This window comes from Ailuropoda melanoleuca, chromosome 20, assembly GCF_002007445.2.
Source record: "Ailuropoda melanoleuca isolate Jingjing chromosome 20, ASM200744v2, whole genome shotgun sequence".
NCBI lineage: Eukaryota > Metazoa > Chordata > Mammalia > Carnivora > Ursidae > Ailuropoda > Ailuropoda melanoleuca.
This window is the reverse complement of record NC_048237.1, coordinates 9,853,097-9,880,272: the sequence shown is the minus strand read 5'-3', so window position 1 is coordinate 9,880,272 and position 27,176 is coordinate 9,853,097. Positions and strand designations below refer to the sequence as shown.

Below are 27,176 nucleotides of genomic sequence, written 5' to 3'. Positions count from 1 at the left end.
AAGATCACACACCTTATTTGTTTATTCAGTACGTCTATATCATACATTGCTTGGGCAGTTTTACTGCCATTTACGTTAAATGTTGATATATTCCCCTAACTGTACGCTTTCAATTTAAACATAAAAATATCACTCAAGAAATGGGAAAAGGAAAAACATTTAAATACTGTGAAAATCTAGGTGAGGGTATATTCTAATCCAGAGAGAATAGGAAAAGCATCCCTACTCCAGAATCTCTTGGACTCCCTAAGACATAGGAAGGTATGGAGCAGGACTGTATTTTCAACTTACATGATTAACTTATTATCAATATCTTTTTTTTTAAAGATTTTATTTATTTATTTGACAGAGACAGCCAGCGAGAGAGGGAACACAAGCAGGGGGGAGTGGGAGAGGAAGAAGCAGGTTCCCAGTGGAGAAGGGAGCCTGATGCAGGGCTCGATCCCAGGACCCTGGGATCATGACCTGAGACAAAGGCAGACGCTTAACCAACTGAGGCAGCCAGGCACCCCTATCAATATCTTATTATTGATCTCCATGGCCTATATAAATGTCTCAGACATGTTCTCTATATAGACTACAAAACATCACAAACATAAAACTGTAAGCAAACTTGATATTTAATGAGCTCCTATGATATGCCAGTAACTGAGCTAAACAAGAAGAGTAGCATACGGTGGTAAGCAAAACAGACTTGATCCTTGCCCTCCTGGAGCTTGCATGCTAATTAGAGAAACAGACTGAACAATTAATAGTACAAAAATCTACTTTAAAAATGGAAGATGGGGCGCCTGGGTGGCGCAGTTGTTAAGTGTCTGCCTTCGGCTCAGGGCGTGATCCCAGCATTCCGGGATCGAGTCCCACATCAGGCTTCTCTGCTGGGAGCCTGCTTCTTCCTCTCCCACTCCCCCTGCTTGTGTTCCCTCTCTCGCCGGCTGTCTCTTGCTGTCAAATAAATTAAAAAAAATCTTAAAATAAAATAAATAAATAAATAAATAAATAAATAAATAAATAAAATAAAATAAAAATGGAAGAGCTTCTCTGGAAGCAAAGTACAGAGGATTATGAGAATGCAGAACAGACAGAACTACATCTACCCTGGGAATCACAGAGGAGTTCCTTGAGGAAATATGTGACCTAAAAGTTAAAGAACAAGCAGGTAAAAACAAGGAAAAGAGAAGGGAAAACTCTCAAGACTGAAGTAGGGAGCACAAGTCTCCTTTAAGGAATTGAAAGTCCAGCGTGGTTGAGGTATGGTGTGAGTGGTGTGAGATTTTTCCAGCAGGTCACAGAGCACTAAACATAAATAAAAAAATTATTTTGTTAAACTGACTACATTAAAATTAATAACTTAATTGGAAGACACAATTAAGAGAGTGAAAAGGCAAGCTATAAAGCAGGAGATGGGATTTAAAATACACATCCATGACAAAGGGCTTTTATTGGGAATATTAAAGAACTCTACAAACCAACAAGAGAACATCAGAAATTAAAAAATGGGCAAGACTTAACAGGCACTCCTTAAAAGAGGGTATCCAAAGACCCTCTTTGGATAGTCTGAAAACTTTGGAAGTTTTCAACTGCACTATCATCAGAGAAATGCAAATTAGAACCACAATGAGATATCATACATTTATGCTTAAGACCTGATTAGAACAGATGAATGTCTCTACAACAACAACAACAATAACAACAACAAATACCAAATCTTGGTGAGGACACAAAGCAAGTAAAACTCACAGCTTTAGCTGAGTGTGAACTGCTACAACCATTTTGGAAAACTGGAAAATTTTTTATTTAAATTCAATTTAATTAACATATACTGTATTATTAGTTTCAGAGGTAGAATTTAGTGATTCATCAGTTGTGTGTAACACCCAGTGCTCATTACTTCTTCAAGTGCCCTCCTTAATGTCCATCACCCAGTTACCCCATTCCCCCACCCCTCTCCCCACCAGCAACCCTCAGTTTGTTTCCTACAGTTAAGAGTCTCTTATGGTTTGTCTCCCTCTCTGATTTCGTCGTTTTATTTTTTCCTCTCTTCCCCTATGATCCTATTTTTTTTCTTAAATTCCACATGAGTGGGATCACGTAACTGTCTTTCTCTGATTGACTTATTTCGCTTAGCATAATACTCTCTAATTCCATCCACATCATTGCAAATCACCAGTTGCTTTTATTTTATTTATTTATTTAGTTAGTTTATTTTATTTTAGCAAGTATGGTGAGCGTGTAGTGGTATCTCATTGTGCTGGACTGTTCAAATCATTAATCTGTTTATACTGGGAACTACATTTCTTAGAATCTTCCTTCCTTTATGGCTTCTTGTTAGAATTCCCTAAAAGCAAAGTGACATGAGATTCAGGAGGTGGAAGTGAAGCCATAGGCATTACACTCTATAGTTTCCTTTGGCTAGAGGTAGGGAAAGCAATTTGCAGGAGTGCAGGTGTATTCCAGTTTGTCCTCTTTCTTCCTGACATTGGGCCCATCCTCTGCACTGTGGCTTTAATTTGCATTGCCGTAATTACTAAAGAAGTTGAGCATATTTTTACATGTTTATTGGTCATTTGTATATTCTCCTCCTATAAAGTGTTCAACTCTCTTGTCTATTTTTTCCATTGATTACATAGGTTTGTTTTTTTTAACTGTAAGAATTCCTAGTGTTTTTCAATATAATTCCTTTGTTGATTGATTCTCAACTTTGATATTGGTTTCATGTTGAAATGATAACATTTTAATACACCGAGTTAAGTATATTATTAAAATTAAGGTCATCTGGGGTTTTTTGTACATTTTAAAATATGGCTACTAAAATTTTTTAAATGACACTTATGACTTGCATTACATTTCTATTGGACAGCACTGTTGTAAACAACTGAAGAGTGGCCATAGAACCGATTTTGGTAGTTCTCCTATTTTACGTTGTTTCAAGGTCCTAAAGATGCATTTATGAGGGCCAGTGATTTATGAGTATCTTTGAAAACTGAAGAAACATGAAACATGAACCTTCAAGACTATATAGGAAAGATAAACTGTCAAGTTTCTTTGTTTTTAGTTGAAATTACATCAACTGAGTGTGATAACACACACAAATATTTATTTGATTAATCAGAAAGAGAAAACAAATTACTTATTAAGATATGCAGAGTACGTGGCAGACAACTTTTTCAAACCACAGGGTTAGCTGGAAGAAAATTCAGAAGAGAACCTTGAGTATTAAAAAGATTAGAAAACACGATGCTAGTTTTTAAGAGTAGTGTTCTATAACCAATGTGTTTTGAACAGGAGCAGTTAATATAATAAGAAAGAACATTAGAATATCCATATGACACTTTTATTCATAAAAATTCTCTTAAATAGGAAAGACCATCCCCTACTGTCCCCCCCAAATGCCTTACACTGTGTGAATACTTCATGTGTTGCTAAGCTGTTGTTTATTATAGAGCTATTTTGTATATCTTTGATAGCAGAAACATTAGAAAACAGATGCTTTGCCAGAGCTTAATTTGCATAATACCATTGAGATGCAGCTGTAAGCATGCTCGATCATTTTTTAATGTCTCATCAAAATATAAGATTCTTTTTTGTCAACCAGACTCAAATAAAAAAAATAAATTTAAGAGGAAAAAATATTAAGATTCTTATCTCTTTTTACCTCAGCTAGTTTTACTGAAAGAAAGTAAATGCTACATGCCTGCTTAACATCAGCCACCACAAACCTTTTACATGTTATTTTTACGTTATTCCAATCTGTCACTGACTCAGAAGGGTACTTCTTTTATTAACTTTAAAAAAATTGACTCTCTTGAAATATCAACATTGCTCTGAAATATTGGATTTTTGTGTCCAACTGAATTGAATTAAGCAAGCTCAAAAGGCCCCAATTTTAATTTCTTCTTGGCATTTTAAATCCAGATTCAGGTAAGTAACAAGTAAGATTTTCAGGCTACTATATAATCCAATTTCTCAAGGTTACAATCAGGTTAAATTCTTGCTGGTTGGAATTTGTCATAAGGATTAAAACTATGATTTAAGAAAAAATGAGGAGAAATTGACTGTTAAATAGAGAATGAATAATAATAACTGAAATAGATTAGATTCTTAAGTGCTATTCAGTTCTCCATTAGTCTTGAACCAGTTTTTAGTATATTCCTTGAAGTATACAAATATAATTTTTTTAAGATTTATTTTCATTTATTTTAGAGAGAGAGAGAGAGCATGAGTGAGTGCAGTGGGGGTGGGGGCAGAGGGAGAGGGAGGAGTCTGAGGTGCGGCTCTATCCCATGACCCTGAGAGATCACCACCTCAGCCGAAATCAAGAGTTGGATGCTTAACTGACTGGGCCACCCAGGTGCTCCCAAATATTATAATTTTTAAAAAATGAGATGGGTTTTTCCAATTTTTCTTTCAGAAGAAGTAGTTTGGCATGAAAAGAACAATGAATGGGGAACCTGCATTCATGTTCCTTTCAGGGACCGACTAAACAGTCGTGGGTCCATGAGGTACAATTCAACTTCTTTATGTCTTGAATTCCAAAATGAGGGTTTACAACAAATTATGATCTCTATAATAATGACCCCTAAAATCTACCACTAAAACAGTAACATTCAGAGCCACCTTTATAGTACCATATATATATAATTTAGATATATTATATATATATAATCTCATATAACTGCCATAAAAAATATATATATAATCTCATTTAACTGCCATAATGACCTACGAGATGAGTCACAAAACACTGAAGCTATATTATTTGTTCAAGATGACACAGTTAGTAATTAACAAAGCCAATATTCAAACCAGCTGGGTCACTGGTATGTATGCGGAAGTCACCAAAAAAGAAGACAAGCAAATGGACTCAAGGATTTTGTTCACGGAACTAAGTGGCCTGAAACAATGATGAGTCAATACAGTTTAGCAGGGGGATTTAGCATAATAATTAAGAGCACAGTTATAAAGGAAGGCCTAATTTGAACCCTTTTCACACTAACTGCTGCAATCTAGGAGGCTTTAGACTTCACTTCCTTCCCCTGGTCATGGAACTCCCCTTCCCTAGAACACCCTCATTATACCTCTCTTGACTATCACCTGAACCTATGGCCCCTTAACTCCTTCCCATTTTTCAATTCACCCATTTCCTGTCTCGCTTGCCCACCTAGACAATCAGAACCCAATGGTAAGCAAATTTAATGGAAACTCCTCTGGTTGCCTGAAAATTCTCTATTTGTGGTATTCTACCATGTCCAGATTACTAAATTCTGGATTATTCAGTTTTGGATAATCCAGAAACAGCAGTTAAAAATGTGGGCTCTGGAAAGCAGACTGCTTGGGATAGGAGCCCAGATGCCCACTAAACAGACAGGTAACCTTATGTGAGTTATCTGATCTTCTGTACCACGGTTTCCTCATCTGCAAAATGACAGAAATAATGTTATCTATCTCACAGGGTTGCTGTGAGGGTCATATTACTTTAATTCATGTAAATCACATAGAATATAGCATTCTAATTAAAAACATTCATGGATGGGGCGCCTGGGTGGCACAGCAGTTAAGCGTCAGCCTTCGGCTCAGGGCGTGATCCCAGCATTATGGGATCGAGCCCCACATCAAGCTCCTCCGCTATGAGCCTGCTTCTTCCTCTCCCACTCCCCCTGCTTGTGTTCCCTCTCTCGCTGGCTGTCTCTATCTCCGTTGAATAAATAAATAAAATCTTAAAAAAAAAATTCATGGACTTCTGAGAGATCCCAAGGCAAGACACAAATGAGCATACAACTTTGGTCTCTGAGATGTAATTATGGCCAAGATACAGAATGCTACCCAGTTTTATAAAGGTTATCAATAAAGAAAAGTCACTTTTCTAAAAGTGGAAAAATTAACCAATTGTGAAGAAAACCACATGTGATGTCATGTGCAAACTAATTACTGTGTTCCTAGAAAGAATTCAAACAGGACTTTGTAAGGCCTCTATAGCCAATAATGAAAATTCTTCAAATACATCAAAGATATAAGACTTCCCAGAGAACCAAATGAAACCAGTTGATAATCACAGAGGAAAGACTATGCTCAAGGAGGAAAGGAGAGAATAAATATGTCACTTGCCTTGACTGTCACATAAGATTACTTATCTCTAAATTGTTTTTTAAGGCAGGTCAGCTTGAGGTATTAAATACAATAGGACAGGGGATGCCTGGGTGGCTCGGTTGGTTAGGCATCTGCCTTCAGCTCAGGTCATGATCCTGGGGTCCTGGGATTGAGCCCTGCATCAAGTTCCCTGCTCAACAGGGGGTCTGCTTCTCCCTCTCCCCCTGCTTGTACTCTCTCTGCCAAATAAATAAATTTTAAAAATTTAAAAATAAATAAATAAATAAAGGGACTTTTGTAGTCTAACAGACAAACCAGACAGAAGCTAAAAAAGCTTTCCGACAGGTATCATGAGTTTTGAAGGTATTCAAGGGTGAAGGTGTGGAACTCCAGCTCCAAATGATTACCTTAACTACCATAAATGGCTATTCAGAAAAATAATAAACCACAACTCTGATCCTCATTGCTAAGACAACGTGTACGGTCTGTGACAATGAAAATGAAAAGCAATGGAAAATGGAAAGAAAACACTGATAAGAATCATCTATTTTAGGTCCTAAGATCACCTAATTTTTCCTAGAAGAAAATATAATCATTAACTGTTATAAATAAATATTTAAAAGTTTCGCACCACAGTATTTTTTTCTTTGATTTTGTTTGTTTGTTTGTTTTTAACCAGCAGGAAAAGTAAACCACAGGAATAGCAAAATTCCTATCTCCCTTTTTAAAATAAATATTTGCAAGCCTGAAATAGTTACAGAACTTTCAGAATTATTTACCCAGGGAAAAAAAAGTAAGTTCAGTGACTAGCATTAGGCTTTAATCTATACTTTGTTTCCAGGTCAACTGTAGCAGACAGGTACCTGTTGACCTAAGCCCATGATCTCATCTTCCTTGGCTCATAGCTAACCTACATTTCTTGGGCTCCTTGAGAAGTGTGACATGTGACCACATGACTAAGTTTTAGCGAAATGTGAACAGACATGTATGTATGTCTGGTCCATAAAAATCTCCACATGCATGCCTCTGTGCTATCTTCCCCTGGCTCAAATGAGGATGGCCCCAAAGGAGGGCTTAGAACTCACATTTGAACATGGCAGAGGCTACAGTGGCCTAAATGACTTCCTGGAGGAAGACCACCATGCTCACCTGTTCAGCTACGAGTACTGTTACATGAGCAAGAAATAAACTGCTATTGTATTCGCATCATTCTATATTTTGAGGTTTATTTGTGACAGCAATGAACTGGATTAAATAATACCGATTTTATTTTTTAATTTTTTAAAATAATGCAAATTTCAAATCATTTTAAACTCTATATAACTTTAGCAATTTAATCTATATGAAGAGAACGGTTTCAGCTCAAATGAAGTATTCAAGAGGTGAGGAAATCTCAGACACTATTCACCTAAATTTTTAATAATTTCTTGTTAAAATTCTTATTAGCAAATAAGGGACTAGTCAAAATATGTAGGCCAAATACATAAATGTATATGAGTTACAAATTTATCTGTTTCATCATATTATTCTAAAAGTAATTATAATAAACAACATTAATTACATTGACATTATTGGTTGGTCAGCTTGTGCCAAACACTGTACTAAGCCCTCTGTGGGCATTATCTCATTTATTTCTCATGTCAAACTTCTGAAGGAAACAGTACTATAATTCCCACATTATGAATAAAATAACTTGCTTAGGTCATACAGCTACAAAGTGACAGAGCTAGGATTTCAACTCCAACCATTTGGACTCCTGAGTTCATTCTCTCACCACTATGGGAAAATGCCTCTGCAAGTAACACCCTGTTGCCTAAAAAATTACTGTAAAATTTCTAAACTAATTTAATTTGTAACCATAAAAGAGGTTATACACATATTAAAGAATATAGCTCTCTCAATGCTAAAAAAAAAATCAATCTGTGTGTAAGAGGCTACAAATACACAGGTTAATAAATCTGTTTCTGTGAGTAGAAGGGATGATCACATACATCATGTGATGTGAATAGTACTAAAAAGGCCAACACCAAATCATTTTCTCTACCAGTCTCTTCCCTGCCAAACAGTTTTAAATCATAACCCTCATAGAGAATAAAGGCAGGAATTTGTGACTGAGAATCTAACCTCTTATTTCTACCTCACTGTCATCCTGAGCAAAAAACTAGCTCCTGGTAGATTTATTAATGGCAGCCTAACTCTTAAAATCCCTTAGATTTCTGCCATTTTTTTTTTCTAACCACCCTACCCTATGTAATCAATTGCCAAGCCTGTCAATTCTTCCTTCAAAATGTCAACTACACTTATTCCCCTTTCCATTTTCAATGCTGTTATTCTAGATCAGACCCTTACTCCCTATCACCTATACCACTGTTTTCACAAATTATTAGAACTATCTTACTATAAGGGAAATATTTTAAACCTTGATCCAATATAAATGTACACTTACATGTATATATAACTGAGACCAAATCTTTTTGAAATAACACTTTGTCTTCCTAAGAGCAATTCACCCTGATATTGTTTAAAACCTTTGGTTTGGGGGAGCCTGGGTGGCTCAGTAGGTTAACCATCTGCCTTCAGCTCAGGTTGTGATACTGGAGTCCTGGGATTGAGTCCTGCATCGGGCTCCCTGCCCAGCAGGGAGCCTGCTTCTCCCTCTCCCTCTACTGTTGTGCTTTCTCTCTCTCTCTCCTTCTCTCTCTGTCAGAAATAAATAAAGAAATAATCTTTAAAAAGAATTCTAAAACCTTTGGTTTCATTTCTCACTATATTGGTTTCAAGACTCATTGGTGGGTCACAATCTGCAGTGTAACTCTGACCATTGCAAATGCTTCCTTAATGCTTTTGCTTTCCTGGCTCCTGTTCTTTCTATTCATTTCCACCAAATTAAATATTTTTAAAGCTCCATCTAATGAACTTTATTTCCCAACCAACATTATTTATGGACTCCTCTAAAAATCTCAAGAAGCAAGTCCAAATCCTTAGCTCAGTGGTTAAAGCTCTACGAAAGCTGGGCCTAGCAGAGCCACACCGAAACATACGACTTCAACCACAGACAGACTGAACAACCCTGAACACGACTTGTGATTTCCTGATTCTTTTCAGGCTAAATTCTGTCCCTACTCCACTCCCCTGATAAGCTATGAAGATCCTACTCCATTCATTCTTTCTGCATATATTTAGTAAGCAGCTATATGTTCTTGGCACAAAGAGAGACAAGGGGTCCCTTTACTCAGAGTTTACAGCACGGCACTACAAATGTGAAAGTACTGACAAATATGAAAACAGTTTAAAAACAGGAAATAGTGTTATTAGATCACACACTAGAACGAGTTCATCTGGTTAACAGGGACAGGACAGTCTCCCAGAGAAAGAACCATTTAATCTAAGTATCAAAGGATAAAAAGGAGCTACCAAGTGAAAAATGAGGGTAAAGGGATCTCATGGGGAGAAACAGCACGCTCAAGGCCATGAAGAAACAAACTCTGTGGGAATCTAAAAGAACTGGAAGATGACCAGTTTCACTGTGGCAGAGGGAATGCAAGGGAGAGTGGCCTGTGAGCTGGGGAAAAAGACAATAGCAGATTGCGACTGGCATCATATGCCTGCTATACACCAGGTAACTGAGCATTTAAAAATATTTAAGGCATGTTTTCTTGCCCTCCAGGAACTCATTTCTGTGGAGACTGATAAGTAAACTGTAGTGGGATAAAAGCCAAACCAGATATATGTTCAAGTAGTTCAGGGAAAGATTAACCTTTTCTGGGAGTTTGATAAAAGCTTCCTAGAGAAAGCAATGGCTGAGCAGGGATTTGGAAGGTGAGTATGAGTTCCCAACCTAACAGTGGCTTATCAGGAAAGGGACCAGGACATGCAAAATAACAGGGACATGAAAATAATCATGATTTTTCCATGAAAGCCCTACTTTAATAGCCCAAAGAAGAAAGTGTTCTCGTGTTCTTCAGAATTCAGGGCCCCTTTACCATAATGGAACTAGTCTACAAGATGATAAGGTACTTGACCAAAAAAGTTTCAATCTTCTTCTTTTTTCCTAATCAACAAGGGAACTTATCACAGTACTTTGCTTATAGAAAGCATTCAATAGGAGTAAATATATATTTATAAAATAAACTACTTATTGAATTAAAATTAACTAAGGGATCCCTATGTACAGAAGGAATAAGAGAGGAAATATACTTTAATATATTTTTCAGGAGCTGGGAAGGAGACTGCCCAAGAAGTCAGGGCTGGATAGTGAAACCCTGTACTCTAAAACTTCAAATGGTAGAAGGGCTCCAAAATGAGGTGCCTGGGCCTCCACTGTAGAAGCAGCAATAAAAATGGGTAAAAATAACACAAGACAAGAAGTATTCACAGTTCAAAATGTGTAAGATTGAAAAAAATTTATTATTTAAAAAAACAGTCCCATCTATAAACGCTGAGACAATCAAGGATCTGGCAGAATTGATATGATTTCAGGTGGAGAACAAAGAATTTCATAGTTCATCTCTTCTTTTTCTTCCCCTATCCAAGCCTTGAGGTTTTTTTCTTTTTAAGATTTTATTTATTTACTTGAGAGAGAGAGTGAGTGAGAGAGACAGAGCACACGAGTGGGGGGAAGGGCAGAGGCAGAGGGAGAAGCAGACTCCTTGCTGAGAAGGGAGCCCAATGCGGGGCTCCACCCCAGGACCCTGGGATCATGAGCTGAAGGCAGATGCTTAACCAACTGAGCCACCCAGGCACTCCAAGCCTTGAGTTTTAAGAAACCATTTAAATTAACTTGAAATGTTCTTGGAGACATTACTAAATTCTGACCATACCAATGAATTCCAATGACATCATTGTTTCCATGGTAACTAATGCACTTCAAAAGGGGAAAAAACAGAAAGCAAGACTAAAAACCAGGAAAAAAATGAAATAAAGTGGTATAAACAAAGCATAATATTACTCCTTTGCATTTAGGGAACACTTTCTAATTTCAAATGCTTTGCCATTACTTAGACTCCAAGGCTCTTAAATGACAGAAAGATCTCAGAAGTCATCAAATCCATATCCCTCTCATAGCCAGGATTCCTTTTACAATGTAGCCGCACCATGGTTGTCTAATTGTTTACAGAGCTCATTGCTGGAAAGTTCTCTCATTCACTTGCAAAGATTACTTGTTCTGCAGGTTTAAGAGATGATTAAGATATTCTACCTCCTTTTAAAATTTTTGCTGTTTCGAGAGCACATAATTGAAACGCAGGGGTGAAAAAAAAAGGGTTATAATAAAGACGAAGTGAAAAGAGCCAACGTGCAAGGATTATGCATTTCTGATGACTTTTACTTCTATTCCACTTCAGTCCTACACAGCCATGACCAACCACACCTTGAGCCTTGTCATGACCAAGAACTATCCCAACTTTGCAAACTTAAACTCCAACATTAACTTTCTGATCACAAAAGCTCTTTCATTCCCTAACACTGCACTAGTCCTATGAGCTTTATGCAGCCCAAGATACTTCATTTGAAATATTTCCTCACTATAGTTCCTCGCTGATATCTTCAATTTTTATTCTCAGTGACACCCACCTAGCAATAGCCTAAGTTGGACTTAGTGACCATCCCTCTTCCTCATTGTTATGTTACAGGAGTCTCTGTTCCATCCTTTGTCCTTTTATCCTAGGGTGTAGAGAAAAGTCTGTCAGAACAATTACGAGATTGTTTGCCTCTTTACGTATAGGGCAGTAAGTATCAGGTGCTGCAGGTAAGTGAAAATAACCTAAAGACTAAAAGGGACATATGCTGAATCTGCCAACTATGGTCATTAGACCCCCAACCAGCAAAGTGCATGTAAAACCCACCCCACAGTCATAGTCACATCAAGTGACAGCATCGGTTCAAATAGTGTCTAGGTGTACAAAATGATAATTTACAGAGTGGGGAATAAAAAGTGCTGGTTTCTGCTTTTTAAAAAACTGTTCCCTCAAGAATTTCATGATACTTTTAAGTAAACTGGCCACATGCCTCTACCCTCATCTTCCAGAATGAGAATTAAGCATTCACTGATATGCTGATAGGATGACTATTAACCTTGAAGTGGCAATAACAGACCATTGGCCCTGTTACCTAATTTCTGCTAGAAAGAAGGATTATGTATTACTTGTTCTCATAATTTTTGGTAGATAGCCTTCTAACTTTCTGCTGATTTATATTTTATTTTATTTTATTATTTTTTTTTAAAGATTTCATTCATTTATTTGACAGAGATAGAGACAGCCAGCGAGAGAGGGAACACAAGCAGGGGGAGTGGGAGAGGAAGAAGCAGGCTCATAGCAGAGGAGCCTGATATGGGGCTCGATCCCAGAACTCCGGGATTACGCGCTGAGCCGAAGGCAGACGCTCAACCGCTGTGCCACCCAGGCGCCCCTGATTTATATTTTAAAATCCAATATAAGTATTCTCATTCAGTTATTTGGGAAGGTATTACTTGTACCTAGTTTCTCTTGGAGGGTGGGCATAATAGGAAGTCACATAGCTCAAACTATGTGCTTTATTGAGACATTTTTCTGAGGTGTACACTTGGTTACCATTGTTTTAAAAATTTTCCAAGCTAAAATTCACAACAGAGAATACCATGGGGGTTTTATCACTCATTTATCCAAATATAAAGACTGGCCTTAAACACTTCCTGATCACGGGAATATGCTCAGATCACGCTTACCAGGCTCCTCCATTTTCCTAAGGCAATGTGGATCTAGTGCAGAGCACCACAGCTTGTTAATACACACAGCTCTGAACTAACTGGCAAGGGAGAAGAGGTACCTGTCAAAGAGGATCGCCTCAACTCCACTACTCTACTATTTTATACTTTCCAGACACTCTCCTGAGAGAAAAACATTGATGAAAGAGAGTCCATTCATGCTAGTGCATCACTAGATCTTACACCATGTTAGTTTCATTGAAGAATTTGTGTAGGGGTTTTTTTGTCGGTAATATCTGCAAGTATTTGGAGAGGTAGTACTTGGTCACAAAACTCATACCTGAAAGATGTTTTAGAATTCTTTTAAAAAATATTTTAATGCAATTAGAATTTTTCTTGATCAATATAATGTATATACGTTTGCACTTGTATGTGTGTTATTAAGGTAACCATGAAGATGGAGTAGAGTTTTCATATAGATTTCTGCACAGAACTAAATTAAAATTTAGACTGTATTTCTCAGTGACTTGCTTCTTCAGTTAGAGTGTTCTGTATTGTAACAATGAAGCTGTAACCGCTTACAGGCACGTGGACTTTTCGAAACATCTCAGCACCCTTGCGTGCGTCCATCAGTGCAATGTCCTGGGGCGTGGAGACAATCACAGCACCTAACCAACAGAAAACAAAACAAAGAGAAAGTAAAATGATGCCATCATTTAATTCTTTATGGAAAGAGTACTTCCACAATTATATTGCTTACGTGCTAGAAGAGTCTACTACATTAACTATTTAGGTAATTTGTATAAATTTTAGGTACATAAATGGGAAAGATGAGGAGATATCTACCCCACCTAGTTTTGACTCCTCACTTTTAAAATAACAACTGACTGACCAATGATTCAAGATCAGAGCTACGTCATCAGGACTTTCTTCCCATTCAGACAATGTGCTAGTTTGAAGATGCATAAGACAGGCCCTACTTTCAAGAAGCTAACAATCTACTTGGAAAATCCAAAAAAATTAAAGATTACAACACAACGTGCTAAGCAATGTAGTGGAGTATGCCTCCTCGATACTATGGAGTTAAAAAGGAGAAATAAAGGAAAGATAACTAATTCATTCTAGGGGTCAGAATGGCAAAGGTGATAATGGATGGGGTGAAAAAGCAGGAGATAAGGAGCAGCAATAGAAGAAAGGTTTCAGAAAGAGGCGATTCCTGAGCTCAGTCCTAAAAGTTTGTATTAAAGAAACTCACTAGTTTAGAATGCACTGTAGAGAATAGTTTGGTGGGGGTAAAACTAGAAGCTGTGGCAGAAATTGTGCAAAACAATGGTGGCCTAAATGAAGGCAGTGCCAAAAGTAGGTGGAGACAGAGGCTTTCCTAGGTTTCCACTATAACCCTGCAGAAACCAGAAGGTTCTATGACATAGTGTTTTGAGAGAAAGTATAGTGTAAACTTTTAAGTAGAAATACCAGAGGGCTGGTTATGATTTGCAGCTTGTGATTTCTTAAATTTTGTGGGTTCTTCTAGATGATAATCTGAAAAATAATTAACATAAACACATTCTACATGATCTGGATGACCATCATCTTCTAACTAAACATACTGACATGACATTTCAGAGCTCCAAACCATCAAATTGGCACCAAGTGGTAGTACTTCATCATGACTAATGAAAACAGAGGTAGCATCAACAACAGTAATGGACTATACCAAATGAAGGTCAAATGATACTACAAAGTATTGTCTGAAGGGACATTTTGACCAAGTCAAAATAAAGACAAGTAGCAGGGGAACCGAGTTAGCACAAAGCACATGGCAATATAGGCCTGCCAAACTCAAAAGAACATGTGCTATAGGAGTTAGCTACAAATTCATCTTGCAATCAGTATTTTCATTTCAGTCAAAACTCCCTCCATCTTTCATATTAAATAAATGTCATTAATTTGAATTTTATTGATTTTTTAAAGTTTTGCTGGTATTTACTTTGTAGTATTTTTTAGTTTTTAAAAAATTATGTAAGAGCTATAAGCTTAAGGAATTTATATTTACACCTAGTTAAGTAGTCTTATGATAAACATAAGTCAATATGGGGTATGGGGCAGATTATTTTTCCTTCAGAAGGAGGGCCGATTCATTACTCAAGTTCGAGAAACACCAGCTTCAGAATTCCAACAGAATGAGAATTCAAATTTCTATTCCATAGCCAACTTCCTGTGTCACTAGGGTAATAATTTAATCTCTCTGAGACTGGCGTTACTACGCCATTTTGTAGACGAGGAAACTAAATCTCAGAGAAATTATTAAATGAAACTGATGCACCTAACATGCCTGACATGATGACTAGACACACAGTAAACATTCAGTAAAAGGTAGCTGATGTCGTTGTTGCTTTTATTATCACCATTATTATCTTTATTACTGCTACTAATAAAATGTTTTAGAAGTTGCTGGGAAGGTCATTTTATATGTGCCATCAGGCAGCTCATCCTACTTTTCAAACTGTTCCATGGGTCACTACATCCTTCTCTTTTTATTTGCTCTGCCCAAGGAACCAAAAACTAGTCGACCGTTCTCTTTCCTGTCTTTCAAAGATTGATGGAAATCACATCTCTGTAAAAGTTATACTCTACTCCACAGATCCAATATACATCCACCACTTGCCACCTTCTAGGTTCTGTTATCAATCTATTTTACTGTTTTTCCATACCCAGGCATTTGGAAGGAATCTGATTCCAGTTCTGTCCCCATTTAGCTGTGTGACTGACCTTTGGCAAGTAACTCAGAATCACTCTAGGTCTCAGTTTCCTTAGCTATAAAATTAATGCAAGGACTAGACAGTCTCCAAGGTCTCAGCTAGCTCTGATTATAAGCTTTAGCACTGCCTCTTAACTATAGTTTCCAAAACCACTCCTGTTCATCCTGACTGCTCAGTAAACCTATTTAAATGAATGTGAAATGCTACCCTACTCCAAGAATAACGGCCCCTCAATCTCAGAGTCACTCTCTTCACATAAATAAAACCTCCTTGGCTATTTCCGCCAAATTCTCTCTTAATTATATACCGGTACACACAGGGACTTTTCTATTGCATTAGCCCTAAAAAGTACTTTTAGCTTTCACGGGATATATTCATTTTATTATTTTAAATAGCCTTTGTCTACTATCTGTATTATCACTATACAATACAATTTCATGGGCAGTTATGATTTTCTCATTTTTTAATCAAGCAAAACTGATACAATGCCATGTACAAAACGGGCACTTAACAAAAAATAGGTGATTTAAACAATTTTCCTGTATTTTCAGATCATCTATCCTGGACTACTGCTGCATGAACTCTTAGCTGCTAACTCCTTGAACTAGGAGCTAAGAGCTCTGGATTCTGGCTGTGTTTACTATGTCTTTGTAACTATATAACCTTGAATAGCTCACTAAATCTCAATACATCTCAATGAACTCTTCCGTAAAATCCACCTATTTCCATTGTTCCAATTTAACTTAAAGAGATGTTCCATTAAAAAAAAATGTGAAAGTGTTTTAAAAATGTTTGGTGACATTATTTTGATAGCTATAAGATCCTAGAGAAAATGACTGAAGTGCCTTGGTTTTCTCTGTACTTAACCCTAACACAGTATCACAAGAAAGCATCCACACTATCCGAGTTTCTTTGTAATCTAAACAGCACCATTCATACATCAATTAATAACAACTTTTTGACAAGGACAATGATCATCTTCTATGTCCCATCAAATACTTACAAAATGTAAACATTCCATTAGAACTACCAGCCATATTTATAAAAGATTTTTTGGGCGTGCCTGGGTGCCTCAGTTGGTTAAATGTCTGCCTTCAGCTCAGGTCATGATCCCTGGGTCCTGGGATTGAGCCCTACATCGGGCTCCCTGATCAACAGGGAGCCTGCTTCTCCCTCTCCCTCTGCCAACCGCGCGTGGGTGCTCTCTCTCTCTCTCTCAAATAAATAAAATCTTTTTTTTAAAAAAGATTTTTTTCATGTAAGAGTTCTTTTGCTGAAGTACATGTTCTTAAATAATAAAGTTCTTAATCACAGTGTAATTGATCTTTAGGACTATTCTGAGAAAAATTTTCTAGCCATCTTTGAAGAATACAAAAACATAACTGGCCCATGCATAAATCACTACTTCTTTTGTTGTACCAAAATTTATTTTATTTTTAAGATTTTACTTATTTATTTATTTGTCAGAGAGAGCATGTGTGAGCACAAGTGGGGGAATGGCAGGCAGAGGGAGAAGCAGGCTCCCCACTGAGCAAGGAGCCCGATTCAGGACTCGATCCCAGGACCCTGAGATCAAGACCTGAGTCAGAGGCAGACACTTAACCAACTGAGCCACCCAGGTATTCCTAATGTACCAAATTTTAATACATCATATAAGTAACCATTTCAGACAGCCCTACAATGACCTTTAGAATGTATAAGGCAAAAAAGCAAACAAATAACAAACGAAACCTCCATTAAAATTAAATTTAATCATTACTCATCAATCTGCATCACAACCTAGATTTTTAAATTTTAAAGAAATTATATCAATTTTTTTGTTACTGTATCTTTCTAAAATATGATCTCCAAATCTGCAATTACATTTTAGCTTTATGATTCTTGACTGTCTATCTAATAAATTTTCATTTTTATCAGGGCATGAACCCATATGAACTAGCCCCAATTTTTCCTCTTTAATACCGTCACTGATGATGTCACTTCAGTTTTCGGATGGTTAGTATGGAAACTTGTGCTCCCTCTACTGACCACAAGGAATGTTAGTAGCAACAAAGAGAATGTTCAGTTTGCAATAAATCGAAGTATTTTCTTGGGGTAAAACACAGTATCATAAAACATCTATCTCAAGAATTCCAGGGAGAATTTTTTATCCATTTTCTAGAATAAATGTCTAAATCCAAACAATTGAATAATATTTTAAAATGTTATTTTCCAAGTTGTAATCTTTTTAAAAGGCTTTTTATCAACTGAGATTTACTATAAAAGATTATCTAGCAGATTCTGGCAAATATGTAAACATCCTAAACAATAATTATTTAGAGTATTGTTTTAATTGCTAATTATCTTGACTATTAAGAAGAAAATCTACAACTGCATATCTGAATTTGGGTCAGAGTTCAGAGTAGTTAAACATTTAAAACTGATTATTCCAGATGTTGGGCTGATCATAATTATACCACTGTGGAACTACTCAACTATGCCATTTTAAGTCTCAGGGCATAAAGTATATCTAATTCCCATGCTTGATTGAGAACTTCAGTGTTGAAACCTAATATGCACAATAAAAACTACTCATAATTATACCTAGATGAGTAACTCCATACCTTACAACTCTTGAGTATATCAATATAAAGTCAACTAAGACTTAAAAGAACAAATTATTTGCTACTGTTTTTATTTTTTATTTATTTATTTTTTTGTTCTTGTTGTTAAAAGTAGGCTCCATGCCCAGCATGGAGACCAATGTGGGGCTTGAACTCATGACCCTGAAATCAAGACCTGGGCTGAAATCAAGAGTTGGACACTTAACCAACTGAGTGAATCAGGTGCCGCAAATTAACTGCTATTCTTAATGTTCACAGTACTCTAATATTTAGTGCTGCTGATTCTCCTAGATTTAAAGATACTTGCAGTAAAATAATCATTCAACTTCTGCTAGCTTAACATAAATAATACTAAATATATGATTGTTTATTAACTATAAAGTAGACTGGCTTTGGCATTTTTTAGCTCCTCCTGTCTTTCTCCTCTGTTATAATTTCCTTAATTATAAAAATTATTTGCTGTAAGATCAAAGAATGTCCACTAATATTAGTATGTGATTAAGTAAAACACGATTAAAAAGGTCTATCTATCTCAAATGTATCCACAGACCGTGTTTCAACAGGAAATATAAATAATTCTTTCATGAGTCACAGTTTTGGATTCTAGGCCCCATTCCAATAGAAAATTGACTACAGTCACAAAGGGAATATGTTTTATTAATTTAAAGACCAATCATTATTTTGCTCACTTTAGAAATGAATTATGGCACAGGAAATTTATAAATGGCTGTCAAAAAGAATTATAAAAACACAACAATTAGTGGGAACCACAGTATTTCAAAATTACTGGTGAGAGAGAGTGTGTGCACTCAGGAACTTTAATAAGAATTCAAGTTCATCAAAGGAGTCTAGATGCATATCTGCTACTTAGGGACAAAGACTGGCTCTTCAATAATAGAGTTAACAGGTAATGGGCTTCCAAACACCTCACCTTAATGATGTTAAAGAAGAATTCACCAGGGCTATCCAGACTGCTGGTCACTAAGGAACCACTCAGGACAAGTGAGACTTTCAGAGATTTTAAAGAGCCTGAGCTGGAAACAAACAGCTCATACTCTTCATTCATGCTCTCTTCCTCTCTTATTCTCTTCCTCCCCTCACTTCTGATGTTTCCAGTAAAGTTAAGATAAAATCCTTGCTTCTTCCCAGTCTTAACTCCATCTTTAATGCTGATCAGTAAATACCTTGGGGAGCCTACTTGTTGTATACCTCCTATGTCTCTGCAACTCAGAAAGAAAGCTCTTTTGCTCTTCTGTGAGAGTCTGTTCATGTTGTACTCTTAGATTTAAAATTTTCATTTCAAATTCTGTTAGGTGCATGGATAGCTCACCCTGCCCATACTCACAGTGAGCTACCACCAAAGGCTGTTTGTTTAATAATGAAACACATGCCTTTTATACATCTTCTTGCTCTAATATAAACTCCAGAGAGGAGAATTACTACTCCCTGATTACCCTAACTTTATTTAACCAGGTATGTCTCAGGAAATAGAGATTGAGACTTAATATGGAAAAGCTTTGTTCCATTTCCAAATACCATCATACCTGAGATACGAAAACATTCTTCAGAGCTAAACTTCAGATTTTGATCAAATTTCTAAAATCTATGATCAAATGCAAAAATTTTTAAATGATAGAATGTGGGACTTGTACTTTTTCTATATACAAATGCTTAATGAATTTAAAAGGAGCTTTTTTTTTTTTAAAGATTTTATTTATTTATTTGACAGAGAGAGAGCCAGCGAGAGAGGGAACACAAGCAGGGGGAGTGGGAGAGGAAGAAGCAGGCTCCCAGCAGGGGAGCCTGATGCGGGGCTCGATCCCAGAACACTGGGATCACGCCCTGAGCCGAAGGCAGACGCTTAACCGCTGTGTCACCCAGGCGCCCCTAAAAGGAGCTTTTAATATGAACCTGACTACCCACTGGCCATTATACTATTCATTGAACTTTAAGACATTAAGGAATTTTGGCTGTTGGGTATAAATCATGAAGGTAGTGCCCAGAAATTCTTAAACAATGAAACTGAATGAACTATCTCAGAAGCTTACCAACCAAACACAAGCTAAATGATCAAGGAATTAAAATGTCAGATAGGTTGGTCAAGACAAAGTGATTCTGAAAGCCATATGTAAGAATCATTTGAGGAAAGTTTTAAAATCCTGGCTCTTTCCATGTCATAGTTCAGAACTTGTTAATTCTCAGGCTATTTATTTGAACTGTTAACTGATATGTTTTAACTTCCACCTATAAAATATGTTAATGTAAATTCAAGAGCCCAAAAAGCCTATTTCTTTAAAATTTAGGTTGGAAACACTGCTGTTCATTAACCAATGACATTATATTTAATTTTATAATTTGATTCCTAATGTAACAAAGACTAAGTTTCAGACTGAGTACCAGAAATCCCCTAAACAATAAAACCCAGAATACAGTTTCTGTTCTTTAACACCTGGCTACAACTTGTATAACAGGACAAATTTATTTTGAAAAGAATTTTTATAATTTGATAAATAAAACAATTCTCTCCTATATCATGCAATTCTTGACAGATATCCATTAATTATAACTCTGCCCAGCCTTTGCATGGAAACACAGTACACATGAAAGAAGTCCAAAATTGACTGTCTCCTTCAAAGTTCCACTCTGCGAATTGAAAACATAAATAGATTTAATATCTTTGAATACTAGCAATAGCTATAACCTAAGTTTTCTACCTTTAAGGTACCAGCATGTTTCTAGCTTTACAGTTTGAGGTCATTATAAACTGTAAAACCATAGGAGAAACAAAGCACTAAAGTCCAAAATAGTCAAGTGTTTTTCTTTTCGAAAGGATCAGTACTGGATCTTTAAAGAATTACTCTTTTAAATTTGAAAACAATTCTAAGAAGGGAAAGAAACAGCTATTCAAAAAAAATTAAAGACTACATTCAGGTTACCTAAGGGAAATCACGATGTTCCTCTTGCTTTGAGAGAGTAAATAGCAGATAACAAGGAAACTATTTCAAGTGATGGCCTAAGGTAATTCACTTATTCAACAATGGCAACAATAAGCTTCTGATCCTCCAAAACCCAATAGGTTTTCATATTATTAAAACTAATGTCCAAATTAGCAATCAAAAACTGTTACCTGAAAAGAGATCATTGATTAGGCCAAACTGCTGGTGGAAGGAAAAACACTAGTGTGGACTTGTACAGCTTTTTCTCATGTATCTTTGATGAATGACTAGGAGTTCAGTTACTGTAGCAATAGGCCCAATGCCTTTCACAAGCAATAAATGCCTTTCTTTTTAAACAATGACTGAAGTATTAAGGTGGCTTAATTTAAAATTCCTACCTCATCTCATTTAAATGAATGAGAGGCAGAAAGCCCTCTGGCTTTCCTTCCATCCACAAGGTCCAGACAGAAAGGGTCATGGAAGAGAGGGCATCACCTCATTGTTGTAACGTAATACCAGTCTGCTTGTGCAGCTTCTGTTGAGTCCATGGATAATTAGCATATTATCTAGCTGACTGCTCTGCCATATACAGTAACTCCCTTGCTAGGAGAAAGAAATCAAAACAGGACCCACACGAAGACTATCTGGCTGCTTTCTGTTCTACTTCTGCCCTTTCCTGAAAGAAAAAGAGAAAAAAGAAGGGACCATGATGGCTCCCCTCTCAAGTGTTCAATCTTTGTTCCTTCTATTATAAACACAGTTTCCAAAAGTTTCACTCCTACATCCATTTTTACTTAATAAAGGGCAACTTTTTTCATAACTCTATCCTATCAAAATAAATTCTTCTATCCATTACTCCCAACTATACAAAATATACTTATGTCACTGCTTATTTACAAATAAATATTCTGTTCATAAACTTGATGACAGTACAGTTTTGCCCTGTGATAATATGGATTTTCAGTACTTTGTACTACTGGTATTCGTATTACCCACAAATCTTTGCTTGGTATTTCATCTACTGCAAGTCACTAATTCACAATTATAATGAGGACCAGAAGAAGAAGAGAAGCTGTTCCAGTTATTTTCCACTTGCTGCACCTCAATTCCTTCCCCCCACCAAGCTCTGCTTCATTCTCCACCCCTCTCTGTCCTGATCAGTGCCTGGGTACCGGACCTCTGTGGACTGTACCACCTGAGTTTTCTTATCCTCTGGCTTCCAATGGGGATCTGCCAGTAGGAGGCACCTGCAGGATATGAGACTCCGAGAGGTAAAAGAGGCTAGAGTATTATTACCTACCTCCTACACCACTCACTCTCTGCCTTGCAGCAGTTTGGCCTTGGCTAAGTTCCTCTGTAGTCACAGCTCCCAACAGGCAGACCCTCTTCCATGGCTCTAGCAGTTGCCAGGTTCTAATGACACAGTTCATTCCCAGGCCCGATTAGGCAGAAGGGACAGTAATAACTTTCTACTGTCACTAGTCTCTGAGTACTTCACCCTCTCTTGCTCTTACCAGTCCCTTCATTAACTTCATTCTGTTAACTCCTTTTAAGGTATGTCATCTTTTTTTTTTTTTAAAGATTTTATTTATTTATTCGACAGAGATAGAGACATCCAGTGAGAGAGAGGGAGCACAAGCAGGGGGAGTGGGAGAGGAAGAAGCAGGCTCATACCGGAGGAGCCTGATGTGGGGCTCGATCCCATAACTCCGGGATCACGCCCTGAGCCGAAGGCAGACGCCCAACTGCTGTGCCACCCAGGCGCCCCTTAAGGTATGTCATCTGTTTCCTGCCAGGACCCTGATTAATACAGCATCTGAATACAAATTACTTACTGAAACTCTCCAGTCTCTCGAAAAAGAAAATATGCTTCACATATTTCATGTAAAGTATCAAATCTTCACTTAATTCCAAGAGTTAAAATAATATTCGGTTAGTCTTTATATAGTCACGCAGAGGACCTCAGTTAAAGCAAAGGAGGAAAGAAAAAAATTTAGGCAACATCTATTAGAATTCAAATACATCACAGTGCATATATTTTCAAAATATTCAAGGTACTTATAATGTTCCTCAAAGAAATATTAATCCTTTTCTATTATGGAAGAGCAGATAAGTGTTCGAAAATTCCCAAGAGCTCATCACTATGTCTCAGAAAACCCAGAAGTCAACCCTAGAATCTACCCGACTATCAGTATATGGCAATAAGTAATTTAAAAGCTTAACAAACAACAAGCAAAAACCCAGCAAACTGAATCACTTGGGGAAAAAAAGGTGGGGGGGAGTAAGAAAAATAAAACCAGCACTGACAACTCTGCCTTTGTCCCTTGGCAAGTTCAACAAGAGAAATCCAAAGACTGTAATTGTTTTTTCCCATCCTTTATCCTGTCTCTTTCTGCCTAGCAATTACTACAACTACTAGGTATTTGTAGCATGTAATGATTCAATAGCCCACGTATGCTCAAATTGAAATCATTAGCCATTAATACTGCTGTCAACATATTTATTACTGTTGTTGGTACACAACACTTTTAACACAAAGGATGATTTTTTTTTCATAGTTTCTTCTTATAATGAGCTTGTCATCCATTCGATGGAACAAAATAATGGAACGCATACAAAGAGTTGCTAATTAGCATTCAGTAAAAGGACTTTTTTGCTTATACAGGTCCACCTCTATAAATTTTCCAAAAGGATGTCCCTTTCCAAATATACAACATTTCATTGCATTCTCAACATGGCGTGGAGATATGCAAAGTTGATATAAAGGCTCTTTCTAATTGACAACATATCACCACTACCCCCACCAAAAACTCAAAGCAGTTTCTAAGAAAATATAATACATTTAGATGGAACTTTACATTATCTTATTTGACCCTTATAAGTCTGTGGGGTAGGCAGGTATCCATAGGTAAGGATGAAGAGTCAGAGAGGCAGTTAGCACCTTGCTAAGCATCCCTGCAAGTAAATGAGAAAATTTATTACTGTCTTACAATGGAGCAATGCTAGTGATTCTCCCTACTAATTTGGTATGGAGCCTGTATGTAACCAAATAGCAAGTGTCCACATGCACATTATTTCCCAGACACCAAAACAAAGTTAATACTAAAAGGTATCATCTAGCCACAAGGACATTATATACAGAACAGGAAAAAGGATAGCATAAATAAATCCCTAAAATGAAAGTATTTTTCTCTCAAAGGGAGAGTGAAATAAAATGTATGTTTTTAATAAATGCTTTTTTAAACTTATACAGAAAAGACACCTGGGTAAAAACAGTTGGGGCGGAGGAGATCACAGGACTGAGATAGCAGGATGGTAAGAAAGATAAGGAGGCACAAATCTGTTTATATCAACGGTGATAACTAGTCAGCTAGCTTTGTTATTTATTCAATCAATATTAATTGCATAAGCTACAGTCCAAGATTCTCTAAGAAATACTATGATGAATAGGAAAAAGTTCTTGCATTCAGGTAGCTTACATACTAGTTGAGAAGATAACACAGACACACAGATAAAACACTCATTCACTGATTCAATATTTCCTGATTGGTTACAGAAAGGCACGGAGTTTGGCACTGTGAGAAATACAAGGATGAATTAAACAAATCCTTAGCCCTCCAGGGAGTAACAGTCTGAAGAAAACACAGTTTTGCAGGCTATAAATGGAGAACATTAGAAGTGCTATAGGAGTGGTCTAAATGAAATGCTATGTGAATTCCAAACAGGGAGAAATGATTCCCAAGGAGGGATTTGAGGAAGATGACAAGGAGTAGACATTTGAAATAAAGGGTATGCAGGATTTGGGTACCCACTGATTAGAGAAGAAAGATAGTCTAAGTGAGGATCAAATGTATTTAAAGACAGAAACTTTGGGAAGTAAAGGGAGGATAGAGGGGACAGTGAGTACCCTAAGGGTTTTGAGAGGGGACTTCCAGGTTACGTGAAGGAGTTTAGGAGGAAGGAGAGAGAAGTCAAATCATTTGGGGGGGGGTTCAAATGAGAGTCTAAAAAGCTTATATGGTTTATGGGATATGGGACATAAGAAAAGGTAGAACACAGTGTAACTTAAAAGAGTTCTAAAGTCAATGATAAGAAGAAAGGAAAATTAGGTTCATAATTAGAAAAGAGATAACTCAGGCCTAGAAAGGATGATATGGATATGATCGGCTGTTCCAGATAATATAAATTGATGAAAACCATGATTCAAACCAGTTCAGCAACTCCTTGTTTGGTACCTTTCCTGGGAGATAGCTCAATTTTTATTTCCTCAGATATATTAACTATGAAATGACATTGGCCTGAATAAAACCAAACTCCAGGAGCTAAGCCTTTAACACACACTCACACATAAACACATAAACACACACACACACACACACACATAATCACATGTATCTCACCCCCACTCCACACACATCATTTTGGTAGGATACTTTTATTGCTGGATTTTTTTTTCTAAGTATAAAATTAACAGATGTTCAGTGCAGAAAATCTAGTCTTTTCATTGCTTTTAATTTTAATATTGATATAATGACTCACAGTATGAATGTACTAACACTGATAGCTACAATTCTATACTGAGAGCCAGTGTACCCGGAAACTAGCTAACTATCCAAGACCAGTATGATCAGCCCAAAGGTGATATTGGTCCTTCCAAGAATCATTTGGGGCTCTACTCCTAAAGGTCAAAGGAGACTGCTTCTAGACGATCTCCAGACTTTCCCTGGAATATATGAGTTAAAGAAGCCCAAAGCAATCTCTCAGGAATCAAAACAGAAACAAAACTGAACATAGTAAATACTAACATAGACTGTTGGTTGGATACTTATCATATAGGGGTGCACAGGTTTAGGCGTATTCATGAACAAATTAATTTTTATCAGAAATCACCTACATTAGAATAACTTCAACCTAATGGGTTTGAATAGACTCAAACTAAACTCAGAAAATCAATGAGTCAAATGTTGTTGGGCTTTGTATTAGAACAGCTTTATGTAGAGGTTGAGAGCATAAGCTTTAAACCCAATCAGAACTGATAGGAGCCTCAGCTATGAACGACTATAACTGTGTGACCTTGGGAAAGTTGCTTAACTCTTCAAAGATTTAAGAAAGTAAGGATAACACCCATGATAATTAAATATAAAAATTAATATGAGAGACTGTCCTTAAATGGCAGTTTATTAATAATGGGCAATTATCATGGTACCAATTTATACAGAAATCTGTCCTTAAAGAATTAGTGCTTTCCATTTACTTTTTAAAACTATAAATATATACATGCTCATTAAAGAAAATTTAGAAAATACTGATAAATAATAATATTACCTTCATAGTCCAGAAATCACTAAGTTTATGAATTTTCAAAAGCTTCTTTAGTACCTGGCCCTATTTTTTTTTTAATGGATCAGACTTTTTTTTTTTTTAATGGGAAGTTTCTATAATAGAATTATAAACACCTGAAGTTTCATTTTCTGATTTCTTCCCCTTAGGCTGAGAAAAAAGCAAAGGAAATGAGGTATGGTGCTATCTTGAATGCTCTACGACGTATCATATTTATTCTTCTTCTTTTTTTTTAAGAGAACAAGAGAGAGCATGTGGGGGAAGGGCAGAGGGGGAGAAGAGAGAGAATCTTCAGTAGGCTCCATGTCCAGCATGGAGCCCCCTGAGATCATGACCAGAGCTGAAATAAGAGCGAGACATTTAACAGAGTGAACCACCCAGGCATCATCCCTCATATGTCTTCTTTAAAGCTCATTTCCATCTAGTGTTTTACAATTCCCCTCAAATCCATGATCTTTTTGTCTTTGAGAGCCCTGATATCATGGGGCTTAGATTTCTCATATAGCACTTTCACACTGAATTACAGTTCTTTTCTTAGTAGCCACTTGCTCCCCCTGCCCTTCCCCTTGCTCTATCTTCTAAAGCTGGGGCTTCTTACCTAAGAACTGTGAACCTCCTGAAATACCTTAAAATAGTGTTTCTGTAGATACAAATACATCTTCCTGGAGAGAACACATATATTAATCAATCTCAAAAAAATTTCTGAGTATCAAAAAAGGTACAGAACTCTGGTCTAGTGAAAATACCTGTGATTTAATTATCCTTGGAT

The 27,176-nt window shown here is 36.7% G+C and overlaps 1 protein-coding gene across 2 annotated transcripts in view; it reads right to left on the bottom strand.

The window, feature by feature from the left end:
- Positions 1–27,176, bottom strand: part of NUBPL (nucleotide binding protein like) — a 201,153-nt gene that overhangs the window by 13,289 nt on the left and 160,688 nt on the right. The window contains exons 8-9 of one of the 2 annotated variants that reach the window (XM_019798942.2): positions 14,243–14,308; positions 13,352–13,437 (exon numbers count right to left, since the gene is read on the bottom strand). In XM_019798942.2, the coding sequence (XP_019654501.1) occupies positions 13,352–13,437; positions 14,243–14,308 (152 nt within the window). The remainder of the gene's footprint in view (positions 1–13,351; positions 13,438–14,242; positions 14,309–27,176) is intronic. The other variant, XM_019798943.2, reaches the window with a different exon arrangement.